Source organism: Serinus canaria, chromosome 3 (assembly GCF_022539315.1).
Source record: "Serinus canaria isolate serCan28SL12 chromosome 3, serCan2020, whole genome shotgun sequence".
NCBI classification, from domain to species: Eukaryota; Metazoa; Chordata; class Aves; order Passeriformes; family Fringillidae; genus Serinus; species Serinus canaria.
Genome location: NC_066316.1, coordinates 4,924,151 through 4,940,127, shown reverse-complemented (window position 1 = coordinate 4,940,127; position 15,977 = coordinate 4,924,151). Strand labels below are relative to the sequence as shown.

The following is a 15,977-nucleotide window of genomic DNA, read 5'->3' as shown; positions in this document are numbered from 1 at the left end:
CCTGTCCCTGTCCCGCGTGGGAACCGCACGGGGACCGACAGAGGCACCCGTAGCTCGGGGGACATGAGACCCCCGCCGTGCCCCCGCCGTGCCCTCCCGCAGCTCGGGGGCGCTCGGGGGGGGTCCCCGGCGGCGGCGGGGCCCCGAGGGGGCGGGCAGAGGGGGCGGCTCCCCCGGCCCCGCCAGCCGCGGCCATTTAGGAGCGGGCGGGAGCCAATGGGCGGCGGCGCCGCCGCCGTGACGGCCGCGATTGACGTGATTCCCACGTCAAATTGATCCCGAGGAGCGGCGGGGGCTCCCCGCGAGCGGGGCTCGCTCCCGGCGCCGCCAGGACCCCCCGGCCCGGCCGCCCCCCGGGCTCTCTATGCCGCGGCTGCGGAGCGGCCGCCCGGCGCTGCCCTCTCCCCGCGCCGGGCCATGGGTGAGTGCGGCCGGCCCCGGACGAGCTCAGGGACGAGCTCCTGGCGGAGCAGGGCAGCGGGAAGGGGCAGGAGGCGGCTGGGGATCCCGGGGTGCCGTGCCCGGCAGGGAGGGCTCCGGGCTGCTCCGTCCTTCCCGCGTCTCCCTTCGCTTTCGCTCCGCTCCCTCCTTGCGAGTTCTTCTCCCGTTCTCGTTCTTTTGCCTTCTCTCCTTTTGTCCCGCTCTCTTTTTTTTGTGTCCTTTTCCGCCCCCCTCGTCGTTTCTGACTTTTCTTTTTCTCTCATTCTTTCCCTGTCTTTCCTCCCCCTACTTTTTTTACTGTCACTTTTATCTCACTTTTTTTGCTGTCTGTATTTCTCCTTTCTCTCTTTCCCCTTACCTTGGGCTTTTTTCTCTCTCTTTCCCTCTTCCCCTCTCATTCTCGTTTTGCTTTTCATTTTTCCTTTTTTCCTTCCCTTTCTTTTTTCACCTTCCTTTCCCCCTTCGTTTTTCCTTTTCCTTCCCCTCCCCTCTTTTTTTCCTTCAGTTTTTCTCCCTTTCCTTTCTTCCTTTCCTTTTCTTTTCTTCCTTTTTTGCTCCTTCCCCCCCTCCCTTTCTCGCTTCCCCTTTCTCCCTTCTTTTCCCTCTCCCCTTCCCGCTGCAGCACCATCCCCACCCCGCGGGCACCGCGGCCGCTCCCACCCGTGCCATCCCGATCCGTGCCATGCCGTGCCATCCCGCCCCGCAGAGCACACCTACGGCGAGGTGAACCAGCTGGGCGGCGTCTTCGTGAACGGGCGCCCGCTGCCCAACGCCATCCGCCTGCGGATCGTGGAGCTGGCGCAGCTCGGCATCCGGCCCTGCGACATCAGCCGCCAGCTCCGCGTGTCGCACGGCTGCGTCAGCAAGATCCTGGCCCGCTACCACGAGACGGGCTCCATCCTTCCCGGGGCCATCGGCGGCAGCAAGCCGCGGGTCACCACGCCGGCCGTGGTCAAGCACATCCGCGACTACAAGCAGGGCGACCCCGGCATCTTCGCCTGGGAGATCCGCGACCGCCTGCTGGCCGACGGCGTGTGCGACAAGTACAACGTGCCCTCGGTCAGCTCCATCAGCCGCATCCTGCGCAACAAGATCGGCCCGCTGGCCCCCGCCGGGCCGCCCCCGGCCGCGCTGCCCTGCGCCCACATCTACCAGTACCCGTACCCGGGCCCCGCCGCTCCGCCGCCCGCCAAGGCCGCGCCGCACCCCGGGGGACACCTCGGGGCCCCCCCGGTGGCGCTGCCCCGCTCGTGGCCCTCGGCGCACTCGGTCACCAACATCCTGGGCATCCGCACCTTCGTGGAGCAGGCGGGTGGGTACCGGCCGTTCCGCTCCCCCACACCGCTCTCGTCTTTTTTTTAGCCCTTTTTTTTCTGTCGGTTTAGGGTTTTTTTGTCTCTTTGTGTTGGCGGTTTTTTGTTCGGTTGGTTCTTTTTTTGTTTGTTTGTTTGTTTCGAGGGTTTGGTTGGTTTCGGGTTTTTTATTTGTTTCGGGGTTTTTTGTTTGTTCCGTGCCTTTTGGCTCGTTCGGGGATTTTTTTGCTTGTTTCGGCTTTTTATTTGGTTCGTGCCTCTTTGCTCATTTCGTGCCTTTTTGCGTCTTTTTTTTTCTTTTTTATTAGTTTCAGCTTCTTAGTTTATTTCGAGGTTTTGTTGCTGTTTGTTTCGTTTTTTGCTGTTTGTTCCAATTTTTTTTAATGTTTCATATATTTTCCTTTCCCCCCCACCACCCCTCAATTTTCCCCCCTTTTTTCTCCCAAGGGCCTCCCCCCGCTCCACCAGCCCGTCGGGGCGGCGGGGCCAGATGCGGCCTCGGCTCAGCCACATCTTGAACTTTTTATGAAAAATGTGGAAAATATTTTCCTAGGGATGATAGATTGCCGACCGCAAATTCGGAGCCCTGAATTTCGCTCCTCAAAGGGGGATTAAAAAAAAAAAAAATATATATATATATATATATATATATATGTGAAAAGGAGGAAAGAGAGGGAAAAATAAGAGGAGAGGAAAAATCAGGGAGGAAAGAGAAGAGAAAGGAACTCGGATCCGGCCTCCTGGATTCTTCCGAGGAATCTGGGGATTTTGGGGCTCCGGGAGCACTGGCAGCGCCAAGGCCGAGCCCCGCCGGCTCCAAGGGGGGACGATCGGGCCGTGGCAGGGGGTTGCGGGTCCTTTTATCCTTCCAAAAGCCCGAGTAAATCAACCGCATGCGTTTCCCCCCGCGCAATCATTTATCCTTAAAATTCCGATGTCACTTCTCCAAATCCCCTTCGTCAGGAGAGAAATTGGAGCCCCTAAATTATCGGGGATTGAGAATTGGGAGAGGGAGGGGGGAGACGGCGAGCAGGTTTTGGGGGGGACACCACAGCCTCTCCCGGCCGTGTGATCCCAAATTTCGGGATGCTGGAGGCAACGCGGATTCCTGTGCCCCCAGTCTTGGGTTTACACAACCAGGTGTTTGGAAAAGCGGGAATTCCCTCTGTTTCACCCCAAAGCTGCTCGGGCCAGGCCCAGGGGGCTGGGTGCTGATGTTTTGTTCCCCAGGGGCTCTGGCTGGCACCGAGGGCACCGCGTACCCCCCAAAAATGGAGGAGTGGCCCAGCGTGAACAGGAGCGGCTTTCCCGGGCCGGGCCAGGCGGTCAACGGGCTGGACAAGGCTGCCATGGACGGCGACATCAAATACCCGCAGGTGAGGGCTGGGGGGACACGGGGGACAGGAGGGGACAGGGGGGGACAAGGCTGTCGCGCACGGCGACATCAAATACCCGCAGGTGAGGGCTGGAGACAGGCGGGGACAGGGAAGCGTGGCGCGAGTGGGGCTGGAATGGGACAGGGAAGAGACAGCAGGGAGGGGCCAGGGAGGTGGGAAGAGAGGACAGGGAGCCCCGTCCGCCCCCCGGGCGGGCTGTTCTGAGCCCCTGTCCCCTTGTGTCCCCGTCCCTGTCCCCAGCCCGGCGCGGGGCTCTCCTCCATGGGCACCTTCCTGCCGGCCTGCGCTTACCCCCCCTCCAGCCAGCCCGGCGTCTACGGCGGCTCCCCCGGCGCCTACATCGCCCCGGGCCCCCCCTGGCAGCCCCAGGGGACCCCCCTGGGCCACCACGGCCACGGCGTGACCGTCGCCGGCGGCGAGCTGGCCATGGCCTTCAAGCAGCCCGGCGGGGAAGGTGAGCGGGGACAGCGCGGGGACAGCGCGGGGACAGGGCCGGGAGGGACCCCCGGCCTCGGGAGCGGCCGCCCCGCCGGGGATTGGAAGGATCCATCCCATTCCCCAGCCCGGTGTTCCGTGGATCCCCGCCACGTACCGGCTCTGCATTGGAATTTCCCTGCTCGCTCGCTGGGAAGCGCCCGGGAATGGGGAGGATTCCAGGGCTGCTCATTTCCCCGGGAATGTGGGAATGTGGGGGACAGAGCAGGAGCCTTTCCCCGTGTTCCCCCATTCCACCGATTCCAAAAACCGGGAGCCTTTCTGGAAAAGCAGAAGCCTTGACAGGGAATCATTAATTCCTAGTAATTACCGATTAATTATTAACTGACAGCAATGATTTAACTATTTGTTTGTAGTCATTAGTTATCATAATTAACTGTTATTTTATTTAATTGGCTCCCGGGGTTATTAATGAATTATTTCCCTCCCAACGCTCCGCCGGGAATCCCACGGGAGCAATTTGAGGCTGTCCGAGGGGGTGGTGCTTTTATCTCCCGTTAATTATTTCGCCTCATTAATGGAGCTCAATTCCCTCCTTTTAAAAATCTCGATTTTTCCACCCTGGCTATAAAATCCTCTTCTGCATTTTTGTCATTTCCCCCTCATTATTCGACTTTATATTATTTTAATTAGTTCGCAATTAATTCCCTGTTTATTCGTCGGGGTTTTTTATGTTTTTTTCCTCTGGGGTTTAAATTTTTTTTGTTGTTTTCTGTTTGGTTTTTTTTTTGTTTGTTTGATTGAGTTTTTTCTTTGTTTGATTTTTAATCATTTTACCGTTTCTAACCTGCTGCGAGTTGTAACCTCAGCTGTGCCGGGGAGGAGCGATTGAGGGAGAAAATAAATAATTCAAACAGATTATTTAAAGTTTAAAAACAACAAAATAAACAAAAAAAAAAAAAAAAAAAAAAGAAAAAATATGGAGAGAAAGGAAAGAGAGACAGAAGGAAGGAAAAGGAATTTAAAAAATAAGAAAGAAGGAAAGGGAAAAAAAGGATATAAAAAGACCACAGCCACCTTTGCCTATTTAACATATTTTCGAGATATTTAAAATTTTTTGGATCGTGAATTTTCTGATTTCCCAACTTTTAAGCTGTTTTGTCCCCAGACTTCCTCCAAACCTTTGTAGGTTTTTGATTTATCGGTGGGGTTTCTTTGCCTGTGGTTTTTAAATTGATTTTTATTTTTCTCTATAGTTTATTCCAAAATTTTCCCTTTTTTTCCTTTTGATCGGTTTTCTTGTTCTGCCACTTGTCTGGGACCAGGAAAATATCGGATTATCCGACAAACGAGCTGGAGAAGAAAGGGTAGGGTGGGCTGGGGGTACCTGTAGAGAGAGGGAAAAATGGGAAAAGGCTGGAAAGAAGGATGGAATACCCAGCCAGGCAATTTCATCCCTTTCCCAGTTTCCTGGATTTCCCCCGAAAAGTCTCCCTGCTTATCCCTGTGCCTCCAGCAGCCCCGGGATAAATATCCCTGTTCCTGAAGGCAGAATTCCCGAGGGCTGAGCTGGGGTGGGACGGAGTTCAGCAGGAATTTCATCACCTCTGGAATGGTGGCACGGTCCTGGCCCCTTCCCCTCCCCAGGCACAGCCCCCTCCCAGGACACCCCAAATTTTAGGAATTTTCAGGCACGTGTTCAGTGCGTGGCTGGGACTGGCCGGGGCCACCTCTCAAGGCCACCCCGTGTCCCTGGCGGTGCCACCAGCGCTGTCCCTGTCACTGGGGGAGTCACATCCGCTGCTGGAGGCTCTGGAGACGGTTTTTGGGGTGTCCCCCCGTGCTCGGAGTCCCTCCATCCCCTGCCTCGTCTGTCCTTTTCCCTCTCCCCCTTCCTGCAGGGGTGGACAGAAAACCCCCCAGCCCCGTGGGGAAAGCTCCGGAGCCCCTGAGCGCCATCCATGGAATCTCCATCCCGACCTCCTCGTCCTAGAGCCGCCGAGCTGCTGCCCAGGGACTCTTGGAATCTTGGAATCAGCTCCTGCAGCCCGGGACTGAAGCCCGGAGTGGGGACAAGGGGACAGCCTGGGCGGTGACAGGTGACTTTCTGCCTCGGCAAATCCCCGGCAGGACATTCCCGGAGGGACACTTAGCCTCCACTGGATCGGAAAGGGATGACGGAAGAGACTCGGTCTTCCTTCTTTATTTTATTTTATTTTATTGTATTTTCTCCCCCTTGCTTTCAGTTTTTCCTCCTCCTTCCCCATACTCCCGAGGACTGTTGGATGCCGTGATTCCCTCCGTCCCCAGGCACTGCCGGGAGCATTCCCGGCTCTGTCCCAGCCCAGGGGAGCAATTCCCGGCTTCCCCAAGGAGCATCCGTGCTGGAGCCCTTTCTCCAGCCCCGTCCCAGTGCTTCCGCCCCGGGATGGAAATGGACCAAAAGTGCCAGGACGTTTTATGGGATATTTCTATAATAAGGAACCTTAATAAAAAGTGACAGCCGTGGGCACACTGCAGTGACCTCCCTCCCTCCCTCCCTCCCTCCCTCCCTCCCTCCCTCCCTCCCTCCCTCCCTCCCTCCCTCCCTCCCTCCCTCCCTCCCTCCCTCCCTCCCTCCCTCCCTCCCTCCCCTCCCTCCCTCCCTCCCTCCCTCCCTCCCTCCCCCCTCCCTCCCTCCCTCCCTCCCTCCCTCCCTCCCTCCCTCCCTCCCTCAGGGTGAGCACCGTCCCTTCTCCAGAGCTGCTCTCCGGGAGCGGGAGGACTCGGTGGGATCCCTTGGAATCGCTCCCTGAACTTCCTCCCGGGGTTCTCCCGCATCCCGGGAGGCTCCGTGGCCACCTCCCCGCCACATCACCTGGCCCCGGGGGGCTGCCCACCCCCAGGGGACTGTCCCCGTGTCCCCGCCCTCCCGGGCAGCCGGCTGGGATGCGTTCAGGATGGGGTTTCGCATTCCCTGGCTCCTGCAGCCGCTGCCGCTGGCATCGCTCCCTTCATTGTGTGGGAAGGGGCAGGTCCTGCAGCGGGGCAGGGAGGGAATATCCTGGCAGGAGAAAACACGCCGGGATTTCTGCGGAGAGGGCGTCTGGGTGGGAGGGAGAGAAGGAGGGAACAGGGAGATGCCAAACGCAGCCCACCCCGGGACGCGATTCTGTCTCCAACCTCGGCGTGGCAAAATTCGGTTCTGCCTCAGCTAAAGCCGGGCTTGATTCCCACCGCAGAGCTCGGCAGGGAGGGAAGCTGGGAAATTCAAGAAATTCAAGGAGGTGAGAGCACAGTCCCAGGGCGGGATCCGCAGCCCGACTGTGGCTGAGTGGATTTTAGGGATGTGAGGATGGAGGAGCCACCTGAACCAGAGAAGGAGTGGCCCTGGCCCGTCCCCTGCCGGGGTTATCCATTAAAAGCCACATTCCAGAGCGTGGAAGAGCAGCTTTGGGAATGATGAGGGACAGCAGAACCATCCAAGTGTGGCGTTTGCTGTGTGCCAGTTCCCAGCATCCGCTGGGGCTCCACATCTCTGCATTCCAGGCAGGGATATCCCTCTGGATACGGGACTGGGGCTCTGGGATGAGCAAGGCACCAGTGCTGGAGTCAGAACCTTTCCATTCTGATCCTGCTGGGATGTGACTCCTCATTCCCCTATCCCAGGCAGGGATATCCCTGTGGATATGGGACTGGGGGCTCTGGGATGAGCAAGGTTGGAGTCAGATCCTTTCCGTTCTTGTCCTGCTGGGATGGTGCACAAACACCTGAGTTATTCCCTTCCGTGCCAAAACTCTGGGAAAACAGCTGGATGCTGAGCATCCTCCCACAGCCACAGGGCAAAGGTGGCCATTCCTGGGCACTCCCTGCCTGCGATTAAAAATGCCATTTTCATGATTTCCTGTGGAGAAGGGATTTTCTCCTTAAACATCCCCAGAATATTTCCCTGTGCCCAGCGGAATTCCTGGGGCAGGCTCAGCCACCAAAAACCCCAATCCAGAGGCACTAAACCAGATGGAATCTGTTAGGAGGCTCCAGGACATCGTGGCTTGGGGTCCCCAGGGAGGAAGGGTGAAGGAGGAGATTCGCTGGGTGGGAAAACACCCTCCGGACTTGTATTCCCATGGGAGCACGGGGATAATCCCTGGGGAAATTCAATGCCTGCACCATGTGCCTCAGCTCATGGAAAATCCTGAGAGTGGACACCCCCCCCCACCAAAATAAAAAAAAATTCCCCAAAATAAATAAAATGAAATGGGGTTTTTAGGCAGGGTGAGGTGAGGTGCTGCTCTGCCTGGCCACAAAGCAGGCAGCCTGACAGGATCTGGGAAAAATTGGACTTGATGGGAGCAGAACTTTGGGAATTGATGGGAACAAAGCGAGGAGGTGGAAACAATCAGCCCTGACACTTCTGCAGCCGTGGTCCTGTCAAAACCGATCCCATCCCTTGGAACACAGGAACTCGGCTGGAATGGGGCTTGCAGTCTGACAGAAAAGGAGGCTGGAGCTGTTTCCATCAGCTCTACCTGCTCCATATATCCTTAGCACCCTTTGGAGAGCACAGAGCAGGATGGGGAATGTTACTGGAGCCTTGCTGGTGGACCCCAGATCGATTTCTTTCCTGGCGTGTTTGGAATCCTAAGGATTTAAACCCATCCCTCTGCTGTAGGAATGGGCTGGGGGACTGGGGCTTGCAGATGTTTGGCACCAGCACAGGATCTGCTTTCCCAGGATTCCAGCGTTCCTCGCTCCAGGTTGTGGCTGGAGAAGCTGGAAGGGCCTGGAGGGCATCTCCTAGAGATCAGGGATGGCCCAGGGAAGATCCAGGCTTATCATCCTGTGGACAATCCAAGATACCAAAGACTGGGCCCAGGCTGGAAAAAAGCTGATCTGAAATTCCCAAAGCCAGATTGGTGCAAATCCTTTGGGTTCTTTGGAGCTAAATCCTCCTCCTTGTGCAGGAACTTGGAAAAATCCGTGCCCAACTCTCCGGAGAAGCTGCAAATCCCCTCCCTCATTTGCAGAGTTATAAACCTGCCCACAACTCCTTAAGTTGCACTTGGAAATGGGAATTTGATTCCCAGCTCCCTCAGGCACTTCATAACATTCCCTCTTAATAGAGAGTTTTTCATTTTCGGGGAATCCAGCAGGTTTTTACCTCTGGAAACTTTCCCCAAAAGTTTTCTGCTGCTCCCAGCCCATGGCCCAGGAAAATCCCACCTCACTTCCCAGTGAGAGGCTGGAGAAGGGGCTTTTATTCCCTGGAGCTGCTGAGGGAGGTTTGGAATGGGAAGGTTTTGAGGGGAAGCGTCAAGGATTGGTCTGGGATGTGTGGGATCAGCCATTCCCTGGGATTGAATGGCCGCAGGACTGCGGCCCCGGCGGAGTTTTGACAGAACTCTCTCCATAATTTGTAGAAAACTGGGGATGATAAATGGCAGGAAAAGAATTCCCTGAACCCTAATAATAGTTTCACTCCACCACCAAGCAGCTCTGTGGGCTCGGGGCTCCTCGCAGAAGCTTCCAATGGATTTTGGAGGAATTGCGAAGGGAGATCAACGACACGGCTGACAAACCTTTTCTTCCTTGTTATTACCGATAGGAATTTAATCATTCCCATGGGGAAAACCTCCCTCCTCCTTGCCATCCCCTCTCCTGCAGCAGAAATATGAAAGCCCTTTTAATCCCAAAGTTATATGGGCCTGGCAAGGAGCAGCGAAGCTTTCACTCCTGGAGATATCCCCGTTTTGGCACCGCGATCCCAGAAAATGATGTCATGCGGGATTTCTGTGCCAGAGTTTTCCCTTTCTTCTTCGGATTTGTGGCGATGTCAAAGTTCCTCTCTGGAGCAGGTCTGGTTTTAATATTCCATATTTACGTTTTTCATTTTGGGCCTGGCTGGAGCCTCCGTCGGTCCCAACCTCGCGGATGCCGCCGGAAGGAGCGAGGAAGAGGAGCTGGGATGGATTGATGGGCACTGTTGGATTCCTAAACCTTGGGAAGTGGCCCTAAAATAGTCCCTGCTCATTTCTCAGGAGCTGTAATTCCCTCTGCTCCACTCCACTGCTGTTCCTCTGTCCCTTCCCACAGGGAACACCTCCCTTTGCCAGGAAGGAGCTTGGAGCTGATCCCGGAGCTGCCAAGCCTCATGAATCCATGAAAAATCCCTGGGATGTGAAAGACCCAAGGTCCCAAAGTATCTATGCCCTGTGGGATAGTGAGGAGCACAGTTTGCCAAAGATTTTCCTGATCCTAGGAGGAGACAGGAGGCTCCTCGTGGAGATGGATCCACATTCCTTGGGCTGCCTGGTGCTCCCATGGGATAAAGTGGGAATAAACCAGGCAGAGTTGGAGATTCCCGGCTGCCCAAAACTTTTCCTGCAGGAACACTCTGGAGGCAGCAGGGAATTTGTCTTTTGGCTCCCTTGGATTGCCAGAGCCGTATTTTAAGGTTGGGAATTGTTGTCAGTATCCAGGCACGGCCCCTGGAGCTGGTGACGCAAATGTGACAGGAGGCGAGGTCAGGTTACGGATGAGGCCGCTCCAAAGCCTCTCCTGGAGATCCAGAGGTTTGGGGAAAGGGATGAGATGTGCTGGGGGGGAAAAAAAAAATCCCAGTAAAGTGCTGGAAATCTGCTGGAAAGGGAGAATAAAATTCCCTCTGGCAGGAACCCGGTTGCTTTTGGAGGCAGCTGGTGAATTCCAAAGCTACGTTCCTCAAAGCCAACGCCACACCCGGAATTGGCAGCGAAGGGTCCTGTGCCAGTGGGGCTTGGAAGTACATCCGTAAGGGATTCCCAGCTTGGATCTTGGGTGTTTTCCATCCTTACAGGAGGGCCTGGAGACCTCAAGCAAGTGAGAAACCACTGAGGGAGTCCATGGAAGGATGGTCGGAATTCCCTGCATTTCACTTGCTGGGTTAATCCCAAGTCCCTTCCAAGGAGTTTTGCACCTCCAGGAACTTCCCTGCCTTGTGAAAATTCCCTTTCCTTCATTCCACCTTGAATGAGACGAGGCCACCTGGCTCCATCCACTCTGGGAATCACCTCCAGGAAAAATTCCATGCCAGAAAGAGCTTCCAGAGCCAGAGCTGTCAAACTCCTTCTTGCTCCGGGATTAAATTCCCTCCCGTCTCCCAAGCAATAACAAAACACCAACATTATGGAAAAGCCGTCAGGAATCCGATTGTTTTCCAAACACCACGGATCCCTCTCCATTTCAAGGAACGAGCGGGGCTGCTTTCTGGGCTTGGAAGGATTGAGTAAGGGCAGAGATTCCCAAACAAAACTCCGTGGTTGCAGGGGAACGGGGAAGCGGCTGCGGGACGGGGGTACCCTGAATGCGGAATTCCAACTTCAAAAAAACCCCAGCCCTAAAAAGAGTTAAAGGAGCAGCAAACATTTCATCCCGAGCAGCGCGGGGTTGGAAAGGGATCGGCTTTTAAGGGAATTGCCCATAACCACAACAATATTTGGGGGCTGAGCAGAGCCTAGATTGGGTGCAGATGTTCCGCTGGCATTCGCATGCATCCCGAAGGAGAAAATTCCCTTTTCTTTCCTGGAGTGCCCGGCGCTCTGGAGTGGCTTGAGCTTTACGAACTGATTATGAACACTAATTACCTGTTCTGCCGTGAGCCCGGGCCGAGCACTTGGGCCGAGCTTTGCAAAACCCAGGGCTGGGCCTGCCCCGGCTCCCCTTCCACATCCGGGCGTTTTGAGGAGCAGAACGTGCGGATTTATCCGAAATGGCAATTCCTCTGTTAACCCTCCCACTCCCGTTCCAAGCATCCCAGGGCAGTCGAGGCTGGAATATTTTGGGGGTTCCCTGTGCTTTTTCCCACTTCCATTCCAATGTTTTGTGGGATTCCCTGAGCTTTCATTGCTGTGGAGAACGGAGATGCCTCAACTCTTCCCTTTGACCTCTCCCACTGATTTTTCCATGGAATTCCTGGGGGCTCAGGATCTGGATGAGGCAAAGAGGGTTGGGATCATCTTGGCAGCGCCAATGGGTTGTTTCAAATATTCCTATTCCAAGCCTTTTTCCTGATATTCCTGCAGGGAATAGTGCCAGAGTAATGTGATCCAGAGGAAATATTCCCATTAAAACAGAACCCGGGCTTTGGGAATGAAGGACCCGGGCAAAGACTGGGAAAATCCAGCTCAAGGGCTGCTCAGGGAACTCTTTTATGGGAGACATTCTGCAGGGAATGGCTCTGGAGCAGGAGAGGGATTTTTCACTCTATCCACGGTATTAATTCCAAGGGCTGGGAGCGGATTGGAGCCTGGAATGTGCTTCCCAGGTTAATAAATCTCCACAGGTTTATTGTCCAGGATAAAACCCATTTTCCTCAGCAAATAACCAGGATCATTCAGGGTTAGAGCCATTCCTCAGGAAATGCTTCATAACCAACGTTTTTATTGGTATCCAAGGAAATTCCTGTTCCAAGGAACACGGGCCCGTAACTTTTATCTGCCTTTAAAACAAAATCTGTTATCTTTTATGGCCACTTCCAGAGAGTCCCACTATCACTTTCCATAAAATTCAACAACATTCCTCCTCCAGCCTGGAAAATCAAGACCAGAGCTGGGGGAAAAGCGAAAATGTCTCTTTTTTGGGGAATATTTTAGGAATTTCTGAGTTGTTTCCATTTAAAAACCTCTGCACCCAGCTGGGGCCTGGCAGAGCCCCCTCGGATGCTGCCGCTGATCCCTCAGGAATTGCTTTAAAGCGGTTTTGGAGGGTGAGGTTTCCAAAATATCCTCAGCCTGAGCTGTGCTCCTGCTTTTCTGGCCACGTGCAAACCTCCCAGTAAAAGCGTTTTCACCCCGGACTGTGTTCCAGGTGAATCCATGGATCCCTCCCTTAATCGTGCCATTAGTTCTTTGCAGGATCCCCGCGGATCCCTCAGGTTCGCGGTGGGATTCAGCCTTGGATCGTTCCCATCACAGGTGTCCTGCTTTTTGGGGAGCTTTTGCCAAGAATTCATTCCCCTTCCTGATGCCACAGGAGTGACACCACCAACCAGCAGCTTTCTCCCCGTTTTTTCCCTCGTGCCCTGTTTTTCTGGGATGGAAAAAGCCCAATATCCCATTACCACAGAGTTCCAAGCACTGCAGAGATCCGACTCTCTTCCAGAGCCATTTCCCCATATCCATTAGCCAATGCTTCATGGAACCACCCCATAAATAACCAGCCATGGGGAGAGCCTGGGAGCTCATTAAATCCATGGAAGTTTCCTTCGGGAAGCCAGGGTTTTTTTCCCTGTGCCTTTGAAAGTCTTCAGGAATGGCTCGGGATGGGACACAATTAACAACAAACCTCCCAAAATATTCATTTTCCTTGTTGGAATTATCCCACCCAGCCCAAGCCTGGGCCAGCACCTGTGGGAGAGAATGGGTTGGATCCCTTGGGAATGGGAAGAGGGATTGGAGCCTCGTGTTTGTTTTTTCAGGCGGCACTTCCCAAAATCAGGCTCAGGGAGGGAGAGGCTCCCACAGACCTCCCCTGCTGCATGGAAAGGGCTGGAATGGAAGGGCTGCTCCCTTTCCATGCAACGCTTGCTTCCCCAAAAAATATGGAATACTGAGCAAGGATAAAAAAATCCAGGCAGTTATTGATGGAATGAGGATTATTTGTAGGAAAGATTAATGCTGCAAAGGTCGCTGAAACCTCTGGAACATCCCACAGATCCTCAGACTCCTCGCTATTGGAAGTGATGGTTCAATATTCCACAGAAAATATGGAGCCTCCGAGAAAGAGATGAGGTTTAAATGGAATCATAAAAAACCCGGCGTTTCTCCAACCAGGAATGTGATTTACAGAGTGAAAGCTGGGATAGATGGGAAATAGGTCATTGATAAATCAGAAACCAGCTTGGGCAGGACATGGAAAAATGCTTAAGTGGGATGAATTTTCCCAAATTAAGCCCGGCTCCTAAATTTCCTTGGATCCTGGTCAATAAAACTGATATGCCGGATATTCCAGGGGGAATGGATTCCCGAGCAGAACGTGCTCCATCCACTGGAAAATCTGATGGAAGGCAGCTCCAAGGTTCTCAGCCTTCCATAGGGATAGGTCCTGAGCCCTGGAATTTTCTGCCTGCTGGGAAATGAAGGCTCCAAAGCACCAGAATGGGCCCGTAAATCCCAGATATGTCCTGGATTTTCATCCCTCCAGAGCAGGGAAATCAGAGAATACTGAGGATGAGCAGGGATGGATGGGACGGTGATGATCCATGCTAGGATCCTGAAGGAATTCCTGCTGACCCCTGGAATTATGCAGGATATTTGCAGTAACATGCCCAGCTGCTTGTGCAAGCCACTCATTCATAAATCCTGGGGAAAAAAAGCAATGGAATTCCAGTTGTTTTAACTGGTAACATCCCAGTTTAAGTTTTAACTGGTGTCATCCCATAATTTATTTTAATAGGGATACGTATTAAACTGGAATAAAATCAGACTGTATTTAAATACTAATTAATTAATCAATCAATAAATCCGATCTAATTTAGTATTTTCCATAATTTTTGGTACAAATGAATTTAAGCAGTATTGGGATTGACTCACCTCTCCCAACTTTTCCCTACAAACTTCCCAATTTGGAGGGAAAACCAAAAAATGCTTCCTAAAGCCACCTGGGAGGAAAATTGGGATGGGCAGGGTATTCCTGGATTCCAAGGTGTCCGAGGAGCACTGGAGTTAATCAAAGCACCTGGAAGGAGCCAGATCTCCAGATAATTCCTTGGAATCCCCTGAAGCCCTGAGAAATGCCAACAACAAATGCTGGGAGGGGCTGGGATTCGTTATCTCCTGGGATTAAATTCCCCCATGTGGAGTGTGGCTGGGATAATTCCTGAATCCTGGAGTGGGATAATCCCTGAATCCTGGAGCAGTGATATGGGGATAGAAATGCACTTTTAGGGAAGGATTGTTTTCCACAGGAAACTTTCCCAGCAAAGAGAGCTTGGGAATTGCACTTTGGCCAGGGTGTGTCACTTCCCGCCTGGAATGATGTGGATTCCTGGGAATGGTGGCACCTCCAATCACCACAATGGTTTGCAGGGAACCCCCAGTGCAGGGAATGGGAAAGATCTTAAAGCTCATCCCATTCCATCCTGCTATGGACACCTCCCACTATCCCAGGTTGTTCCAAGCCCCATCCAACCTGGCCTCAGACACTTCCAGGAATGGGGAAACCACAGATAGTCTGGGAATTCCATTCCAGTCCCTCCCCACCTTCCCAAGGAAGGATTTTTCCTGAATATCCCCTCAAACCCTGCCTAAAGTCTCTTCTTCTCCACTTCCATGGGTTGTCCCACCATCCCATAGGGCTTCTCTCCCCTTCCCATTCCCATCCCGAAAAAGGAACACCGGGATCTCCCCCCACCACAAAAGCTTTGGAGAAGCTGAGCCCATTTTTTGGCCAAAAAAATCCCAGCGCATTTTAAATCCCAACTTCTTTGGGGAAAGGCTCCGATCCCAACTGTGCCACGCTGGGTCAGCCTGAACCATCCCGAGGGCTCCGTTTGGTTTTCCCGAATTATTGAACTCTTTTGTTCCTTAATTTGGGTCAAATCGGGAATAAACAAACGCTTTTGGGAACAAAAGGTTTTGCTTGGGAAACGTCAAATGTTTCACCGAGTCTGCAGTGAAATGTTTTGACATTCCCTCAAAAAAGAAAGGGAAAATCCGTGCTTTCCCCGAGCTGGAATCAATGGCTGAGTTTGACCCTGAAGTGTGAAGAGTTTCTCTTTTCTTCTGCAATTCCATTTTTTTTTAAATGGATTTGCTTTCCTTGGCAAATGAAAAAATATCCTAAGCCTAAATGTACTTCTGCTCCAGAATCCATGCAGGATTCCAGGTGGGGATCTCACCAGAATTCCCACCCCCCTGCTGCAGGATCGGCCTGGGATGGGGCAGATTCCCAAAAAAAAGGGGGGAAAAAGCCTCATTGGTGACAGATTTCCATCTTCATTTCTGTCTCCCTGAATTTTCCCCTGTGCTTGACAAACGGACGGAAATTCTGGGATGAAAGAGAAGGACAGAGGGAGAGAAGGGAAAACAAGGAGAGCGTTAAGGATAACAAATGGAATAAATCTCATCAGGAAATAATCAAAGGGAATGTCCCTTGCTCCAGATGCCGGAATGTTTGGCAAATCCCACGGGAAGAGAAAGGTATCCTGGACTGAGTTGCCTTCTCCGGGATGCTGGGGCTTCCCAAGCTACAGAAATGGATTTGGGGCTGGAAAATCCTACACGCTCAGAAAGCTGGGATGCCATTCCCGGTGATTTGGGATATCATCCTGTATCCCACTGTTTTTCCAAGTATGGCACAGCAAGTGGGACTGAGGATGATGATGGGTGTTTCCCTCCCCCAAAACCCCAGATTTAGTGATATTCCCTGGAAAACC

The 15,977-nt window shown here is 53.4% G+C and overlaps 1 protein-coding gene across 1 annotated transcript; it reads left to right on the top strand.

Moving 5' to 3' along the window:
* Positions 1-417: 417 nt before the first annotated feature.
* PAX1 (paired box 1) lies at positions 418-6,042 on the top strand. The gene is made up of 5 exons (XM_030235389.2): positions 418-421; positions 1,064-1,753; positions 2,985-3,130; positions 3,392-3,605; positions 5,488-6,042. The coding sequence occupies exons 1-5, from the start codon at positions 418-420 to the stop codon at positions 5,577-5,579; spliced, it is 1,146 nt and encodes a 381-aa protein (XP_030091249.2). The 3' UTR covers positions 5,580-6,042.
* Positions 6,043-15,977: the final 9,935 nt, after the last annotated feature.